Here is a 19743-nt window from a genome sequence, read left to right as displayed (position 1 = left end):
ATTCATCAATATCCCCATTGAGTATCAACGCCAATTTATGACTGGCCAACATGCGCACGTGATCCCATACAAATAGGCCATATTTGGGCAGCGCGCATCGGATCAAGGATTAAAAAAAACATACCGAAGGCTACTCCACCTATAAATCCTGGATTATTTTTTTTTTAAGGCGAGGCAGTTTTTTTTCCTTCCTCACGGGGCTACCAAGAAAAGCAATGATCAACACAAATCAGGGACCAAAATCAGCGTCCATCCAGCAAGCATCTGGGCGCTAAAAGTGTAAAGCGATTTTGAAAATGAGCTCTTATGTTGACAGCTGCAATGTGAGGCAAGCGGTCGAGACAAGTTGTCCAATGTTTGGCTTCGGCGTGGCGGGGCGCGGGTCCAGCCTGTGTCACGGAGGCGTCAATGGGAGCGCCCTATTTACGCGGCCGGTCCCCGTCGGCTCGCTTGGACCGGGCGAGATGCAAAGGAGCCCGCGAGGCAGCTCGGGAGAGGCTCTGCCTCTGCCGCCGGGACCTCGCGCCCACTCGGCCCCCGCGTGCAGCGGCCGCGGCGCCGACAGAGCGCCGCAGAGGAGCGCCTGCAAGTCCGGCGGAGAGCGCAGCCAGGAAAGCGGCCCAAGTGCGGAAGAGGCGCAAACGGGCTCGCGCAAGGCGATCGCGAGCCAGCAGCAGCAGCAGCAGCGAAGCAGCGAGCGCGGACCGCAGATTTATCCGTGGATGACCAAACTGCACATGAGCAACGGTAAACTTTGCGTCTTTCTTCTCACTCCCTCTTTCGGGCTGCTCCACTTCTTTTCGAGCGGTCCACTTTCCCTCTTGAGTTTTATAGGCCAAACGCAGGAAATAATAAAAACTCGCGGTCATAAATTTTATGACAAAGGCATCCATTGCTCGTAAAGCTGCTCTATTACGGCGGAGAGGTGATCTGAGGGCTGATTTATGATGCAGTAATTGGACCACGGGATCAAATTGTGACAAAATTATCAAATAATATTACAGATTCGTCTCCAAATATTATTTTCTTTATTGCTTCTTTTACACTCCTCTCGGTGCATCATATGATTTTTTTTACATGATCAGCCGGTGTGTGTGTGTGTGTGTTTGAAGCTTTAGCCTTAAATTGAACTCTGGGAAACACCGATGACCTGACCCTCGCCTGAACTTTTCACCTCGAAAAGATTTCAATAGGCATGCACTCTTTTGCACGCAGTGGAGCCACAAGTTGGCTGCAGGCTGCAAATGGACAGTGGACACTTTGACTGCAAATGCTTCTGTTTTCTCTGACTTCGTACGCAAACATCCCTGCAGTCAGACAGACAGACAGCCAGCACGCCTCAACGAGGCTTCAAAATATCCGACTGGCTGTGCGAGTGCTGGAATTTGGACAAAATAGCTCGCAAACTATACATGGCTTTTCTTTTGAAATTGGGTTTTGGTTGCTGTGCCGACACGAGGCCGGCATTGCTTCAGCTTGAGCAAAGGAATATTTTGTTCCTTGTGAAAAAGTCACAAATGATTTCTGAAGCAACAAGAATAATTGAGTCATTTGAGTGTTGTTCATTTCAATGACTGCACGCCGATTACAACGCGAAATAAGCTTCCATCAAAAGTCAGCTCAATCAAGCTGCGTTTTCATTGTCAATGACGAAAAGTCGCTCACTTGCATCACGAAACAAAAGTCCAAATTTGCGGCACGGCTCTCGTGTAATGTGCACAAAAATAACACAATTAATCAGAAATTAAATCAAAAGTAATTTATTTATTTTTAATGAATGATTTTTTGGGGTCAAACGTATTTCCATTTTTCTGCAGCTAAATTGCGCAAGTCGTAATGTGAAGAACTGAGGAGCTTTTGCTTTTAATGTTAAAATATTTGGAATGTTTTTATTTTAAAATCTTTTGGTAACAAAATAATGACACCACCTTGTTTTCTGCAATTTCTAGCTCCTTGAAAATGCCTGCCTGGCACCACTCTGTAGGTGATTCGCGTGACGAACAGACATAAAAGAAAACAAGCAATGCTAAAAAGGCACTGCTTCGAACTGACGTCAGCGATTAGCAAGAAAATTAAATGGCTTGACGTCAGCTCTTCAGTTCAACATCTGAGCTCTTTTGTTGCCATCATCTTATTTGTATACAAACAATTTGTCTTTAAATCCTAAAAGGGAACGCGAAGCTGCGAAAACGAGGGTGGTGTACGAGTCCCCCCCACTTAAATGTTGCTTTGATTGAACGTCTCCTGAAGGCTAACTTGTGTTTGCAACACGGCAGAATCGGAAGGGAAGCGCTCGAGGACCAGCTACACGCGCTACCAGACTTTGGAGCTGGAGAAGGAGTTCCACTTCAACCGCTACCTGAGCCGCCGCAGGCGCGTCGAGATCGCGCACACGCTGTGCCTCAACGAGAGGCAGATCAAAATCTGGTTCCAGAACCGGCGCATGAAGTGGAAGAAGGACTCCAAGATCAAAGTGAAGGAATGAAGGCCGATTAGAACAGACCGCAGCGTGCCAAGAGCTGCCTGACCTCCGAATGAACTGCGGGGAGCGATGACGTCACGACAGCGCGTCGTGGCTCTTCATCAGCAATTATGTGTCACCCGTTGCAGTTTGGAATCCACTGTATCGACTCTCACTCACGTTGATCGATTGATTTGCGTTGCAAAATCAATTTTGGTGGCCACTGGTCAGTTTGAGGACGAGAAGATGAGCGGCGCTGCGGGCCCAATCATTCGTGCTCCCAATTGGAATTACAACTTGGATCAAGTCACGTCGACTTAATCTCCAACATCACATGATCCTCGAATGTTTTTTGTCTTTTTCTAACATGTAACATGCTGTATTTGCTGCGTTCAGTGACGTGTCTTTGTCGATGACTGAATTGTGTATGTAAGCCAAGACAAATGTGATGCTGCTGTGTGCAAAAAAAAAAAAAAAAAGAAAAGAAAAGGTCCACTTTGTAGACTACCCCGTGTCTGGTGAATAAATCGTGTCATTATAGCTTCCTTGTTGACTGTAAACAATAAAGTGACGACATGCGTTTCCACTCATGACGTTGATTTTATGACGTTTGCCGAGGTTGATGCCAAAAGACGTAATCACGTCGTTTAAAAAAAGTCACATTTAAAGCATTGCCATTTATAGTCGAGTGACAAATGCGCAATGAAGTTTAAGGCCCCCATAAAAGTTTATTGTCCCCGTTTCCAGACAGACTGTTTCCTGTTTTGCCAGGAGAAGGAAGGGAAGCCCTGGCCTGGCCTGTGATAGCTAACACTCGCCCCCCCCCACCCCTTCCCATGCAAACAACCACGTGCATGCTAAAATCTGTTTTCCTTTTTACAAGACTACATGCTCACACTGTCCATGCACGCTCTTGACGTAACAATTGCATGGCAGCGCACATGCAGTGTACGGCAGTCCGTTTGAAATGGACCCCACCCCCAACTCCCACCCAAAGAGATCTATTAGGAATAAAATCCAACAAAGAAATAGGACTCACCTCCTGAGTCCTACTCAAACTTGTTTGGCGCTTCGAAAAAGACAATCGCCGTCCACTTTCATTCCTTGCGTGCGCTCTCGTGCAAGGCCCGACGTGGCTTATTCGTTGACAATGTATTGAACCCCCCCTGGTGTCCCCAGTCTCCTCTTTTGGAGTATTTTAAAGTTTACAAGGTTACATATGCCAATTGGCCGCAGCAGGCCCTGTGAATGGTGCTTGGGAAGCACGTGGTGTCATTTAAGTGGTTTTTATGGCCTGGAAGGGCTGACAAACCTTCGATATATACACATCATATATAATGTGAACTGTCCGGTAATCGCAGCTGCTGGCTGGCTGGTTGCGTGCGTGCGTGCGTGGGTGCGTGCGTGCGTGCGCCTGATTTGGGCCACAGAAGGTTCGATGCAAGCCGGGATCAGGCAATTCGGACACTGGGCAGGCTGCGAGGCACCTAAGCTGTAAGTTGCCAACTCTCAAGATGAATCGCCTTTCATAAACAAATAAATAAATAAATGAATGACGAAATAAATGAAAAACAGACTTGAATTATTTTACAGTGCACATTTGATTGAAGCGTGCTCCTTGTAAATTCGCGGTTTTATTATTTATGATGGATTTTAGATTATTGAATACAGCCGCAAAAAACGTAAATACTAACAAGAATAACATTAATACACGCGTTGTACGAGGATATTATGATTTTTATTTATTTTTAGAAAACATTTAAACAAAAGGAGGAAGGTCTGTGTGTGTGTGTGTGTGTGTGTGTGTATTGAAGCGCTTTATGGTTTTTGAGCGTGTTAGCAAACGAAGTGAGTGTGTTGTTATGCAGCCATACATACTAAAAAAAGAACAGCACAAAATGCGGATGCGTGTGTGTTGTGTTGGAGTGCCTTTATTTTTTTGAGCGTGTTAGCGAACAAACTGAACGTGTTGTCGTGCAGCCACAATACCAAAAAAAAAAAAAAAACGAACAACACGAAATGGGACTGCGTGTATGTGTGCGCGTGAGGAATGAGTGCATCGTCATTGTGGCTTCTCGTGCAGACAGACGGGAAAAGTCTTCGGAAAGACTCCAATTGTTTGCCGTTTTGTCGCGCTGCATGCGTAAGTTCCAATCTTTTAAACAATATCTAGAACCAAATTCTGAATAAAAATAAATAACCACGTGGATGTGTTGTCTGCTATGTCTGAATTTGTTGTGAGGACGCTAAATTGGGGCCGTGCGTCAACGAATGTGTGTTTTGCGTCGAGGAAGTCTGTGTGTGTGTGTGTGTTTGCGGGGGTGCGTGCGTGTGTGTGTCGCAGAGCCACAAGCTGCTCAACCAGTTGAATTTAGTTACATATTTACGCATGAATTGTGAAGTCTTTATTTAGACTTGAATTATCGATTCAAGTTGCGATGTTGTAATTGCAACAACAAAAACAACAACTACTACTACTTTTCCCTTTTCAACAATGTGCTATTTATTATTTTTATACCTTTTCCTGTGGTGCAGGCTGATTCATTTTATACACTAACGTTAGGGGGCACTGTGCAACACACTCTTAACCTGTGCGCGCGCGTGTGTGTGTGTGTGTGTGTGTGTGTGTGCGTGTAGACCCTGTTAAAAAAATCCCCACACAGAGTAAATATTTTCGTATTATTTTTTGTCTCGTCTTTTGTCTTCAAGCTAGAAAGTGGAACAATACAAACTTCCGCTTTCACTGGCAGCGTGCACGTGCGCTGTTTTTGTTTCTTTCTCTGACCTGTGCATCTGACACGGTCATTATTCAAGACGCACAGGTCACTTCCGGGTGACGTTTCCTTTGTCTCAGCTGACGTTGGAAGTCCCTCCGCATCGCGCCACCTCAAATGTTTTTGCAATGTGAAGGCAAAGTCGTCTTATTTTAACCTAATTGCATGATGACGTCAGTGGTCTTCTTTCAGTTGGGGGACTTCAGGCCGAAGGGGCTTTCGTTTTAGTTTAGTGTCAAAACGACGCGTCCTAAATGTCTCTGGTAGTGTCCTTGTACTTTTTTCTTCCATTCTGGGGCAACCTCAGCCCATTTGCAAATAAATCACAAGAGGGAAAATTAATCGACGATCGAAGGCATGCGTATGAAAATTGTATGAAACATTTCTCATAATTCAAAACATTATCTGTTTACATTTAATTTAAATCAAAATAAAATACATTTAACGCCCAGCCATAAAAAGAAAAAGTTTAAGTAATTGTCCATCTCCATAATTTGTTTGGCGCGCAGTGAGTGTCGAATTTGAAGCGTGAAGTTGTTTTTTTGTTTCCCTCACATCACATGCCGCTTTTGTAAATCCAAAAGTTGCTAAATAAAACGTTGCGTATATGGATTACATTTGTTTCTATCTTTTTTTTTTTTAAAGAAAGCTAACTTAAGTGGTGGAGCTAGTTTACTTATTTGCAGCAAATAAAAAAACATGGAAGACAAAGTGAGCAACTAAATGCAAGTGTCCTAAATACATTTTCTGTTCAATTAGATATTTTCACTTTATAATCTGCACGAAACATTAATAAAAATATTACATGACATATTATTCGTTAAAAAAAAGTTTCGAAATTTCTCAAAAACAATCAACTATTTGAATTGTTCACAAAATCACCGCAAGTTTTCATTTCCATCTTGATGCATTTACTTGCGCTTCCTTTGCAGCTTGACTTTTCTTTTTCCAAATTGTCCTTGAGGCATGCACCGCGTTTGATCTCGTGTCTCCTTTGTGCTTTGCAGATCCTTCCACGGATGAGGGCGTGCGTGTGTGCGTGGACGTGTCGCCTGCCTGTCCACCTGTCTTGCGGTGAGATCTGACACTTCTCGCAGCTTGCAGGCCAGCAGCCACCCCTCCTCCGCCCCCACCGGCTCCCCTCGCGGTTGAGAAAAAAAAGGTTCGACATGTGTGATCGTGCTTGTTGCGCGAACAACTTGAGCATCGTCCTTCAAGTTGCAGTGAAGTGGTTTGAACATGGAGCTCTCGTGACGTGCAAAACAAGCACTTTGCTTTCTCGGCGGCCACTAAGAGCTCCCCTTCCCAACATGGCGGCTACTTTTAGTGCAAATTCATATCCCAACTCTCACACGACTGTCGAGCGCACTTCATTAAAACTTTTTTCTTAACAAGACGATATAGCTTATTGTTATTACACCTGTGGGCGGGGCGGCGGGGGGGAGGTGGGCTTTGCGCAGTCTATTCTGTTCTGGTTTGATTAAAAGCGCGTTATGTCCATTTAATCAGGAATATTGCAGCGCTCAGGTCAGGTGCCACTGGGCCACCAATTCACACGCGGAACCACCACATAGTCTGTATTTCCGATTTACACGTGTACGGCTTTTTAATTAGCTAAGGAGCAGTTTAATTAGCCCTCCGATGAATAAATGAAACAGGCAAATAATTCGCCCGAGGGCCTCATCTTTTTCACTTGTACATTATAGCAACTTATTGAACTGGGTGCACGATCTGAAAGCCATTTGTGCGGAGAAGGAATTCATTGGTGTCCCTCCATCAATAATGCTTGGCAGTGAACTATTGGCGGCAGTCAAACGCGCGGGGTGAAGCGCGGGTCAGCCTGTCTCACTCGGATTAAAATGCATCCTCGCGGAGCAACAATCTAGTCCGCCACATCGACACGTCACATGACTCTTTTTTTTTTTTTTTTTTTCATTTTTACACCATCTTCTTGTTGCTGTTTTTTTTTTCTTTTTTTGACCAAGGCGAAATCTTCACACAGCGGTGGTGGAGCTCGTCGTGCACTTCCACCGGTAATCAATAGCCATCGATTCACAATCTGGCCTGTTTGCGGTTTTTAATAAAGCACGAACAGAGCCACATGTCCGATATGACATTTTTCATCGCCGCCTTTTCTCATTAGCTTCCCGAGTGGCAGCAAGAAAGGTTAGCGAGCGGTCAGTATGCTAATCGCAAGCCTAAAGAAATGCTTGGGAACAATGGAAAGTTATTTTTCATCCGCGCTGTCACGCCGACTCTTTGTATATGTTGGTGACTGAATATTCATAAAAGCGCGAGCGACCTCGAAGGCGGACATGCTTTCTTCTGCGTCGGGCACGCACACGCCAGTTCGAGCAAAACACGATGCAGCGTTTGTTGAGTTGTTGGGATGCTGCGGCGCATTTGCACAAAGGCTGAGAGATCCGCTTTAGTTGTCTATATGTACCCTGTAGAACCGAATTTGTGTGCAGTTGAAAACAATCGCAAATACGTCTCTACGGGAATACATGGGCAGCTGCAAGTCACCGCCAGCCTCAGCGAGCATGCGCACAGGTCCTCACGCACACGCCCGCTTGAGCGAGCCGAGCAAGCCACATCCGCGGGAGCGACAATGCATGCAGCTCTCCTGCGCGACCTCGTGGAACACGTTGCGAACCAGCGCTCGTTTCAACCTGACTGATTTACGGCTTTTATTGCGCTATAAAAGGCTTCCGACATCCTAATAGAAATGTCACGCGCCTTTCCCACAAAGCCGCAAACGCAACAAGCTCTCATTTGCATCACCTTCCTCCCTCTCATCTGGTTATTATTATTATTATTATTATTATTATTATTATTATTATTTAGAGCTCAGGTACTAGACAAAAAAATAAAGTAGGCTACATGGAAGTCAGCCTCTTGTCAGCCGCATTTGACCCCCAGATAAGAAAGAGTGCAGCATTCCCATGACAAGTTTACTTGCATCCAATGAAGAAAAAAAAACAGAGCTAATGTTTTTACTGCTTCAGATAGGATCAGCATTTGGAGCTGGATGGATTTCCAAATGTTCCATGTTGTCCCTATATGGCTTGTCTAAGCAAAAATAGCTCAGTGAGGTATATATATATATATATATATATATATATATATATATATATATATATATATATCTGCACAAATGTCTATTTTTGGGGAAACTATAGCTGATCCCTACTTTTTTCTTTTGACATTTGTTATAGTTAAATCAGAATGCCATTACATGCCAGCTAATGTGTAATTTATGAGCCCAAGTGTATATGAAAAAAACAAGAAGTGGGCACACATTATTGGATATTATAACATGGTTAAAAAAGGTATATGTGCATTAAGTGCAAGAATAAACTTTTTCATTGCAACCGATCCAAATGCTACACAGAGGACTGTCCACCAGAAGGATTTAGCAACAGATGTAAAAAAAAAAAAAAAGACTTTGGTGTTGCCGTCACGCGGTTTGTTCAGTATTTCAGAATGCTTCAGCGTATCGATGCATGCGTTCTAGATTATGTTCCTATTTTGAGAATTGTGGTTCTCACTACATCTGAGTTGAAAATCATCATCAATTCGACATTCATAGCATCAACATTTGACGTTTGTGTCAATACTGCAACAGAAAATGATATTGTTATATTTATCCCAGCCAGACAGGCAGCCATAAATGAGTCGGCCTGTTTCAGCCCAAATTTCAGCCCCCCCCCTCACCGCCACCGCCACCGCCACCACGGCCCACGTCACAGACTCACATGCTGTCTGAGCTTTTCATGCTCAACCAACAATTTTGTGGAGGCTGCGTAATTAGGACAAAGTGTGCAAACTATGGCTTGGGGGTGAGCTACAGCCCCCTTTCTTCTTGACTGCGGCCCTCTCAGCCATTTACAGGATCAAAACTCCTGTAATATATTTGTCACATTCTTTTTTTAGTTTAAACCAAAATGGTTTCTTTCAAATATAATCATTCATTCCATGTGCTTTTATTTCAAAGGCGTTTATCTGATTCAATATTCTCTTTGTCATGGTTCATTTCCGGCTCAGTGAAGGCGCGAATGCTCAACAGTCAACAACCTTTTGCAAACTGAGAGCCACTTCTTGGAAAGTGATTAACGCTGAGAGACTTCCAGTTGCGTACCAACTTCTGAAATAGGAATTTTGATCAAAATAATTGGCGGTAAATCATCTCATCATGCTCGTTGCACGCTCTAGCTTGTGCCCACAAACAATATAGTTTGCTCAAGCACTAGAATGCCGACCTCTAAACTCTGCGACAAAAAAATACATATAATTTCCAAATTGTGTAATTTCAAAAATAATGGCAACACAAAACGTTCAGATGAAGCTCACTGGCAACCTGGCAGGTCGCCAACTACTCGTGGTCCAAGATATTGAGCTCGAAAATTTCCAATTTGCTCGGTAGACCAAAGTGTTCAGCAAAAAACACCGCTGGCATGATTTCTAAAACGTTTATTTAATTTAAGCCTCTGTAACATTATGCACAGTTTGAATTTGAACGCCGTGCTGCAACCTAGAAAATATGCAACGAAATGATGTCTCAGTTGTATTTGCACATGAACGTAAAATAAAAAATGGACCAAAAGTTTGAAAACAAACCGTTCTGTAAAATGAAAATGCATTCAATCAAACAAATACAATCTTGGCCAGTGATTGTTTTCACGTTTTGGCAAAATGGAGGCTCGTACTCAAGTTCTCTTTAAACCGCACGGACGGCGTTGTCCACTTTTGGCCTGCGGTCAGATGGCATCTCGATTCCAACTCCTGCTGGACACCCTCAAAAGGAGACGCTTCACGTCAAATAATTTGCTCATGTTATTTAATAATAATAAAAAAAGTTTCTTGATTTCATGAAATAATTGCTTAGATTTCAATGAATTGATAAAATGGGAAATTGAGATTAGAAAAGATTTTGCCTCCACATTTTAATATGTTTATCTTGACCTTATCTTCAAATATGTTGACCAATCTTTCTGAATTCCAAATCGAGCACAAGCATCATTTTGCCCAACAAATTTGGAGACAAGCAGTTCCTCTCGCGTCCATGTTTTGTAATCGCTTTCATGCTGCTGGTTTCATTCGTGACCTTCGTGCAAGCTCCTCCTGGTTCGCTATTGTTGTGGTTGTTGTTGTCCCTCGAATAATTGAGACCACCGCCTTTTGTTTCTTCTCCTTGGTCAGCAAGTAAGCTACTAGTTTTGTCGCCAAGATCAATGGCTTTGCGAAGACAAGCGAAGAGCGAGAGCAAGCGAGCGAGGACGAGAAGAAGGCGAAAAGAGAAAGAGAGAAAGAGGGGGCGAGCGAGTGAGCGAGGCAGCTTGGAGAGAGGACGCCATGCATGGCGAGTCGACTGGAGGTATGCTAAACACCGCTGGTTCCTCATCCGGGCACCTCCAGGTCGCCTGCGATTGGCCGGCCGGCTCACGTGGTAAAAGTAACTTTACAGGGCTGCTCGCAAGTAGGAGGGCTTTATGGAGCAGAAAAACGACAAAGCTAGAAAAATTATTTTGCATTCTCGAAATTAATGATCATGAGCTCGTATTTGATGGAGTCCAACTACATTGATCCGAAATTTCCTCCATGCGAGGAATATTCGCAAAACAACTACATTCCCGAGCACAGCCCCGAATATTACGGCCGCGCCAGGGACCCGGGCTACCAGCAGCAGCAGCAGCAGCAGCAGCAGCAGCATCACCACCAGCAGCAGCAGCAGGACTCGTATGCCGCACCGCGGGCCAGCTACCAAGAGCGCCAGTACAACTGTGCAAGCATCCCCGAGCCCGACACGCCGAGGGGACACGCGGGAATAGCCCACTCGGCGCACCTGCTCGCGGCCAAGGGCCAGCCCGCCTCGTGTGAGACCCCCCAGTTGTCCATGTCCCCCGCCACCCCGCCGGCCGCAGCCTCCGCCTGCAACCAAGCCCTCCCGGAGCATCCCAACAGCGCCGCCGCCTCGTCCAAGCAGCCCGTGGTCTACCCGTGGATGAAGAAGATTCACGTCAGCACTGGTAGGCAAAAGCTGCGTGTTTATGTCCGCCCTCTCCCCCCTTGATCAGCCCCCGACTCCCATCTCGTTGCCAGCCCCTGCTCCGATAGCAGGCGAGCCTTTTGAAATGGCACAATTGAGGCGGATTTACGACTCGGCATTGGTAATTACACCCACCATAAATTTTATAGCCGAGGTATACTCAGGGCAGCCGTATCACCATGTGGCTTCTGCTGTTATGTATTGCGCCATGGAAAGGGAGAGAGAGAGCGAGGGGGACATATGAATAAGAAGGGCTGGCGGGGAGAAAAAAAAATCAGCTTTGTAATCTTGCATTAATAATTTAGCTTGGTTGGCTGCAGCGAGTGTCCCCACAACTTGTTAAAGTTGCCTTTTCAATATCACAAACGGGCCCATAAATCTTTCAAGTCACATCCATGTTTATAGCCCTCCTTTATTCCGTCTTGTCCTTCTCCTTCTCCTCCTTCTTCCTCTTCTCCTTTTCTTCTTCTTCTTCTTCTTCTTCTTCTTCTCTCCTCTCCCCCCCCCTCTGCACCGTCGCCCAGTGAACTCGGGCTACAACGGGACGGAGCCCAAGCGGTCTCGGACAGCGTACACCCGCCAGCAAGTCTTGGAACTGGAGAAGGAGTTCCACTATAACCGCTATTTGACTCGGAGGAGGCGCATCGAGATCGCCCACACGCTGGTCCTGTCCGAGCGCCAGATCAAAATCTGGTTTCAGAACCGCAGGATGAAATGGAAAAAGGACCACCGGCTGCCCAACACCAAAGTGCGCTCGTCGTCGTCGTCGTCGTCGTCGACGTCGTCGTCCGGTTCCAGCGCCGCGTCGGCAGCCGGCGCGGCGGGCCCCCCCTCGACCACCGGCGCTGCAGCGGCCTCCGACGAACTGAGCGCGGCGCAGCACGGCGACGACATTACCAGGTTGTAAAAACCACACATGGACGACGCTGCGGGCGGAAAACGAAACGAAACAGAACAGAACAGGACTGCTTATTTATAGAATGATGATCTATTTTGTTTTTTCGTAGCCATCGTGTGCGGTGTTCCGACGTTATATAAAATGCATGTTATATAGCATGGAGGACTGCGAATACCGCGATGCATTCTTTTGTACGTGATACAGGGTTTAATTTATTTTGAAATTGTGTTTTTATTCTGTCTTGAATGAAGGAAGAAAAACGCAGATGATTATACATTTAATCCAAATATTATTGTGGGCCATTCTTTTGCCCCGCCGCCCAGGTAAAATGCACAATCTATTTATTTCAAACAACACTGGAAGGATATCAATATAATTATTTTTGGTATTAGGGGAGGATTAAAAAAAAAGAAAAAGAAAGCTGAAACACACCATTGATCTTGAACTTGTATGTTTAGGATAAAAATGTGACAATTACCTCGTGTATTTCAGAAACGGGATTTTGTTGATTTGATTTACAGTTTGGTTTCGTGGTGTTGGTGTTGTGTTTAGGACCTTTTAAAAACGGATTATTGTGAAATGCAATAAACGGAGTTTAGTGTATTTGTGCTAATCATATTGGTCAATAAAACAATGAGTGTTTTCTATACGTTTGCTGGCTCGTTGGTTCATTGCAGGCGGAATTTGCTTGACTCGCGTGTAGATTTTTGAATGTGAAGCAAACGAGAATCACTTTTGTTTTTTTTCCCCCTCCAAGAGTCTTTCTGAACCCTGCAGCTATTGCTGCGCATTTCAATGCGTGCGTGTGCGTGTGTGTGTGCGTGACTTGAACACAAAGCTGCATGCGAATCAATTTTGAGGACGTTCGCAGTGTGTCTGGAGGGGGGTCGACATTGTTTTGGAAAATCGTCTTCTAGCTTTTGTGCAGTTTGGCGGCTCTTGCACGTGAGCATAAATAAATTGGATCAAATCATTATTTGCAGGATGTGCTGTTAATTAAGGCGATACAGCACCACGTGATCAGCCTGAAGATTTTTCCCACCCTTATCTTTTTTTGTTATCGGACTTAAAAGCAAAACAATGCCCCGAAAAAAAGATTTACACGAGAGGCGACTTTGAAATATTCAATTATTTTGTATACACATTGATTTTTTTTGTACATCATTTGTGATATTTTTGGGGGATAAATTAAGCGATTTTTTGCCATGATTATTGTGGCATAAATTGCCATTCCTCTTTGTATACGTGTGTGTGTGTGGGTGTGTTTGTTGGGGCGGCATAAAAGAAAGCATCTTTCTCCACCATCAATCTCTCACTACACAGGTTTTGTGGTGTACAAAAAACATATTCCGGAAAGTTTGATATGGAGAATATAACCGAAGAAAATATTTGCGAAGCGGACTTGCAATATGTCGCAAAAGTGTGAAGTGGTGCATGTGGAGGAGGTTGCCCCTCCGCAGAATAGTGATGAGACGCGGCTGAAAAATGAGCAGAGGCGCCTTTATGTTGGCGGACACGTTTGGACAAATGGATGTGCTGCTGGCCACAGTCAGCATGCAGGATCCCTCCACTGGCCTTTTTTCTCGCCTCCGTGTCGCCACGCTCAAAAGGTGCTTGATTGAAGTTGGGGGGGAGGGCTTGCATGGGAGAAGGCCGAGTTCACATCGAGGCCACATTTTCTGTCCCATTAGGCTCGTTTCAAGCTGGATGCTCGACCCCCTCCCGCCCCGAGCCACGTGACCCGTTCGGGCACGGGTTTGGGTTTTCCGGCTTGTTTTGCTTTCTTTGGGCATCCCGTGGACGGGAGCTTCGCCGGGAGTGCATTTTTACCTGCTGCTCTCTTCTCATGGACTGCGAATGGACTCAAAACTCAACTTAGAATATGCTTCAAATTCCTTCCGTGCGCGTTCTGGGAAAATCGGCGGATGGGAAATCAAATGCTGCGCAAAAATGTTCACTTGCGTCGTCATAAAAGTCGCGGGTGGGGGTGGGGCGTCATGTCACGTGGCCTGCGTGTTACTTGAGAAATTCAAAGGTGTGCCCATCCAACCAGTTTTGGTTTGGCGTTTTTTTGGCTTCGTGTTTGGACGGAAAGTGCTGGAAGTTTTTTTGCAATGTAAGCCTGCGTCTTAACTTTTCCAAACACAAACGGGACCATTTGGCCCAATAACAAGCAGTCATCAAGTTCGATGATTCTTCTTTTATTTTATTTTGTGCTCTTGAGTTGTTTTTCTCGATTTGGCAGAATTAGCAAAATGTGTACTTTTTCTTTTCTTTTTGTTTTTTTTAAATAAATTATGAGGAGAAAGGCAAAACTTTTTATGGCATTGTTTCGTCATCGGTCATATTTGCCCCCAAATTTCAAAATTGTAAACTTCTAGATGAAATATTACCCCCTCTTTTGGGATCAAGACCAACATTTTACTTCAGTGAAATGCGGACAACAACCAAGAGACAACTTGTAATAATTGTGGTATTTCAAATGTTTTGCTTGGATTAGTCATGTCGCCTTTTTTGTTGGATTTGAAGGTGCATTCAAATGTAGTTTGTTTCAAAAAGGTTAAGTTAAATCGGGTAGCCAGCCTACCTGTGCTAGAAACAGCCGCCTTGTATCTTAGCTGTTAGAGACTCACGCTTTATGTCTTCTTAAAATCCTTCCCGTTCAAAAGAAATGAAATCTTTTCTGAAGCACACCTGTGCTGCAGGTGAGGCGAGGCCGCTTGCAGTCACGCTGGACGTGTGCAGCTCGTCTCAACGTCACTCGTTTAAATTCCTACACGCTTACTCAGCACTAGAGATTTTTTTGCTTTCTTTTTTTTTCCCGCGTGACTGTAGAATCGTTTTGGATTTTCAGCTTCAGTTGCACTGTGGCACACTTGCACTGATTTATGCTCGCTTCGAGTCTCTGTCTTGCAGGATGCAGGAAAAATATTCACACAAACAGGTATCGAAATGTTTGAATGGGAGTGAGAATCATCATAATAAAAAATCTATATATAGTTGACTAGCTGACGTTTTTATTGTCACACAAAACAAACGTGCATGGCGCGCGCTCTCTCAGGTGAGCAGCCACTTTGCTAGGTGATGAAAAGTGTCTTATTGTTATTGTGTGCAGAGGTGGCAGCTGCATAAAGGCTGCGAGTTGAAACAAGGGTCACCCTGCTGACTAGCGTGTGCGCGTGTGTGTGTGCGCGTGTGTTTGTGTGCACTGACCACTGACAGCACCACTGGGCGTGTCATCAATGCGTAAATCTCCTCTTCGGCGGCCAGCAGCAGATGCACCGCGTCCATTTTGTGCTCAATTCATTTCCATAAAACACACATTTAAAAACGCCAGCAGCAACACTCAAATGTCCCAAATGTACTCGAACGCCGCATCGCACAGGAAACGATGACTGAAGTCAACTTTCAGGACTCGTGGCTGCAAATATTCTTTTGGCATCTTTAAGGCTGCTCAGTTTAATCAGGTCCATCAAAATAATTGTGATATTATTCATAATAACAATAGTAATAATCATTTCATACAGGTGTGTCATTTACAAACATTTTTTTTTATTTATTGTCACGGTAATGTTCAATGAACTTAGAGTATGATTATTTTTTTTTCTAAAATTTTGACTCCCCCTTTTAGGTCAATGGCAATTTAAAATGTTCGTTGCAGCTATTATTGCGATTCTGCAAACTACAAAGTGTTACATGAATATGTTTCTAACAGTTACATTAAAAAATCGGAACGTTAGCCTACATCGGCAATGACAGATTTTGAAATTGTTTATTGATATCATTGTCTTGCGCAGGACATAGTGTGATTTGTTTTATTCACACGCTAGTTTTTTTGCGTGTGCCTCCATTCCTGTGCTTTTTTGTTCGTAACCTAACCACAAAGTTGGACAAACGCACCCGATGCAGCACAGAAGAGCTTTTTCAAAAACTCCCTTGACCAGAAAACTAGTTTGATTGACGTCAATTTAATGCGGTTATTATTGTCTTGCGCTTGTAATTTAGCGTATATCACATGCACAAAAGATGTGGCTACAAACGTTGCTTGGCGTCCAAAATATTAGGAACCGCGCCAGAGTTCTATGCAGTGACCTGTGCACATTTACACTTCAATATTTTATAACTTCTTTTTTTTGTACCTCAACTGTAATGCGTTCGCATTTGTTGTATTTTTTCAAAGTCAAACGACATAATAGCATATTTCGCCAACTCCAAATGCTGATTGCTTTTTTCATGTGCTCACAGCAGCATGATTTATGTCAGGCATGCATGCATGGCCACAGCAGCCCCAAATTAAAGCGCGAGTCATTTTTTTTGCGCATGCTTGCCTGCAAAAGTCAAGATTGGTTTGTGCGACTGACACTGTCCGTACTTGGTTTGTGTGTTTTGGGGCTCACTAAGGAAGTGCGGTGAGCAAACTGCAGTCCTTTCATTTGGCCCGGCATTGTTTACAGCAATATAGGGCACCGGAACCATCAATCTTCCCCCGTGTGCCAGGACAGCGCCATTTATATGCAGCGTTTTAACCGGCAGCATCCTCTCTGCCCATTAACGCCTCCTCCCTCGGTCTCTTCTTATCTGGCCAGACAGCCTGCGCATGCGCACGCACACACAAGCGCACACCCACACATCATCTCAGCAAATTAACACGAGGTGTGTTTTTTCTGCAAATGTGCAGCATTTTCATGATTTGACATGCAAACATCGAATTCCGAGACGCTTTTCCTCGAAATTATTATTTACCCTTTACAAAAAAAACCCAATCTTGGTTGTGGTCATTAGCAGGAGCTCATGAAAAAGAAACGGGGATGTCAAGAGAAGTTGTAAAGAGGGTGACACCCAGAGCGACCGGCGCGCATGTGCGTGTGCGTGAAAAATGATTTATTGCCACCCACGAGGTTCAAACAGAGTTCAGGGAGAATCGTGGTGCAGGCGCCGGAGCCAAATGATGGCCTTGCAGAGCTTGGAGGCGAACACACACTTTCTATGGCCGACGCAGAGCGCGCGTTCAAAGGTGCATGTGGCATCGAAAGGAAAGACGAGCAATTGCATGACTTTCCCCTCCAGTGCCTCCTTCACATCCATCGCTGATAGCGAAAACAGATTACAGCAACCACGATAATAAGGACAATCACTTGCAGGAATGTTTTGTATTCGTTTGTCATTGCGCCATGCACGCAGTGAACGGAAACGTTGTTTCGGTTTGAAATGTCATGAGCGCATTCTGAATTGTGCAGTGTTGCTCGGAATAACAATGCACATTTAATAATAATAACAATATGCAATACAATTTTAAAACGTGGTTTTATAACAAAAAAATAATAGGACATTTACATGTACAATTAAGAATATATCGTTTCGTTTTTCAAATTATAAATGTGTAATTATTCTGAAAAGCAATTGGATCAATTGCGCGCAATGTCGTTTTTGTAAAAATCATCCGCGGTGAGAGCAGCCGTGCAGTTACTTCGCGATCGGAAGAGCGACCATTTGGTTTTATGTGATTATTCGAAAATGAATGCGAACCACAATCGAGCAATCAGGCTGACAGGACCACTTGCGATATTTGCTGCAGACAACGCGGATTTATGCAGCCACAAATGATTCTCCTTTTGTCTTTGTGCGCTGACAGGCATGCAAGCAAGCCGAGACTCGCTGGCAAGCCCACCACAACAAGAAAATGGCAATTGGGTTCTGTTTCCCCACAGGAAAACATCAAAACAATCGAAATAATTAAATACGTCGTTTTAAAAATCATAAAGTTGCATTATTTTAAATAAAAAAGAACTAAAGGGGAAGCTCCTTTAACTCTCATGCTATTATTTAATTTATTAAGACGGATCGCAATTGACTTTAATCATATAAAATGTTTAGTTATGTAAATACTGTGGCGCTTTTCAGCAAATAGCCACAGCCCGACGTTGAAATCAAGATGACAAGAACGGAACAAAATAAAACCCGAACAAAAAACACCACAAAGAAAATTGAGGCTGCGCGGCCACAAGCGAAATCTGCTGTTAATAAATACAACATCCCGTAAATAAATAACGACTAATGACGAGTAGAATCAGACGTTCCGCATCATCCAAAGAAACGTTTGCCTCTCCTCGCTGCCATTTCGCGATGACGTCACTCCCATTCCTCCCTACTCATTGTCCCCCCTAATTTACGTCCCCAACTCTTTTTTTTTTTAAACATCCTAATAGATGAACAAAGACTGCCACTGCTGCTGCTGCTCTACGATGACGATGTGGTGTGAAAAATGTAGACAAGAAGTTTGAAGTCGGCTTTCCTCAGCCGTTGGACGGCTGCCGAGCACGTGACCGGGGCTGCCTCCTGGTAAATATTGTTCCGCATTCTTCTTCCTAATGCGTGCTTCATATTTTCATCTCGCATTTGGTCAAACACACATCATTTTGTAGCGGCTTGAATTTATTTATTTGATGAGGTGGGAGCTCCATGGGCGTCACCCCCCTCCCCTCCCTCGCAGTGCACACAGTGTGACCCCCCACCAGCCCCCCCACCACCCTGTACAGCTGCAGGGCACTTGTTGTTGGTCCCAGGCTGCTGAAAGTGTCCCCTTGTCTCCAAAGAAGCGAAGAACATGAGCTCGTCTTATTTTGTGACTTGCAGCTCGAAGCGGGCCGAGGCAAGGAGATGCACGCCGCTGCTCGTTGGACCCGGTGCAAGCCGAGATGCAGCTCAAGACCAACAAAGGCACTTTTCTGCCTGCTTGTCATTCAGGAGCCAAATTGCCATGAATCCGCAGACGAGCGCCTCGGAGCAATCGGGTAAAGAGGGATTTTTGTTCTGTACGGTCGCCAACATAACACCTAATTATGAAAAATATTCAGCATGACGATTGTTTGTTTAGCTCTAACGACCCTTTGCAGTCACGAGCATGAAAACGTACAAGTCAGGAAGTAGACCGTGGCCGCATGCGTTCAGAATGAATCGATCGGAGTCAGCACTCATCGGCCACCGTTTTAAGCGCCGCAAATCGTGTTCAGATGGTCCGGTAGGCTTTCGCTGTCATTTTTCTAGCCACATTTTAAAGCACAAGCCGAGCGTCCACGGAGCGCGTCCAAAGCATCAGAGAAATCTGAACGTTTAAAGGCAAAACAATTTTCCAAGGCATTAAAAATACCGTCGAGCACGGTGAAGACAGGTCACCCTTTCACCACTTGATGATGACTAAGAGTTACATTTACAAAATCTCGACATATTTGAGAGCCTCAATGAACCTGGACCGCCAGTTGTCGGTGGCAACTGAAGCCAGAGGGCGGCCATCTTGCGTTGCCTCTGTTGCTCTCCGCTTGGACCATTCAGTGTGGTGAATCGTGATTTACAGGCTAGGTTGGCATTCGACAGCCAATTTGGTCCCAATGAGCTTTGCTTTCATTCCATTGTTGATGTTTCTGGCAACAAGATGCGGGACAATCTTTGAGTAGAGCAAAGAGAAAATTCATAATTGCGTTCTGGTCCATTGAAAAATGCATTTAGAGTTTCTACCAAAGTTCTCAGTCAACCAACATCGTGTGACATTTTCACCATAGAAGCA

At 44.6% G+C, this 19743-nt stretch overlaps 2 protein-coding genes and 1 long non-coding RNA gene across 3 annotated transcripts in view; all 3 read left to right on the top strand.

The window, feature by feature from the left end:
- Positions 1–19743, top strand: part of LOC148339309 (uncharacterized) — a 45615-nt gene that overhangs the window by 23865 nt on the left and 2007 nt on the right. The window contains exons 2-4 of the long non-coding RNA XR_015842512.1: positions 6243–6397; positions 18389–18521; positions 18816–18973. This is a non-coding gene — a long non-coding RNA (uncharacterized LOC148339309). The remainder of the gene's footprint in view (positions 1–6242; positions 6398–18388; positions 18522–18815; positions 18974–19743) is intronic.
- Positions 297–2909, top strand: hoxc5a (homeobox C5a). The gene is made up of 2 exons (XM_088290306.1): positions 297–747; positions 2277–2909. The coding sequence occupies exons 1-2, from the start codon at positions 297–299 to the stop codon at positions 2483–2485; spliced, it is 660 nt and encodes a 219-aa protein (XP_088146432.1). The 3' UTR covers positions 2486–2909.
- hoxc4a (homeobox C4a) lies at positions 10426–12675 on the top strand. The gene is made up of 2 exons (XM_088290259.1): positions 10426–11264; positions 11809–12675. Exons 1-2 carry the CDS (start codon positions 10781–10783, stop codon positions 12189–12191), a joined length of 867 nt encoding a protein of 288 aa, XP_088146385.1. The 5' UTR covers positions 10426–10780; the 3' UTR covers positions 12192–12675.

Source organism: Idiotropiscis lumnitzeri, chromosome 3, assembly GCF_059441095.1.
Source record: "Idiotropiscis lumnitzeri isolate Australia: NSW breed Sydney's pygmy pipehorse chromosome 3, RoL_Ilum_1.0, whole genome shotgun sequence".
Taxonomy (NCBI): domain Eukaryota; kingdom Metazoa; phylum Chordata; class Actinopteri; order Syngnathiformes; family Syngnathidae; genus Idiotropiscis; species Idiotropiscis lumnitzeri.
Note: the sequence above shows the minus strand (reverse complement) of the source record. Positions and strands in the feature narration are given on the sequence as shown.

Coding starts and splice junctions, on each gene's coding strand:
- hoxc5a (XM_088290306.1), top strand. CDS start 297: ATGAGCTCTTATGTTGACAGCTGCAATGTGAGGCAAGCGGTCGAGACA. Junction 748..2,276: donor CAAACTGCACATGAGCAACG/GTAAACTTTGCG, acceptor GCAACACGGCAG/AATCGGAAGGGAAGCGCTCG.
- hoxc4a (XM_088290259.1), top strand. CDS start 10,781: ATGATCATGAGCTCGTATTTGATGGAGTCCAACTACATTGATCCGAAA. Junction 11,265..11,808: donor GAAGATTCACGTCAGCACTG/GTAGGCAAAAGC, acceptor ACCGTCGCCCAG/TGAACTCGGGCTACAACGGG.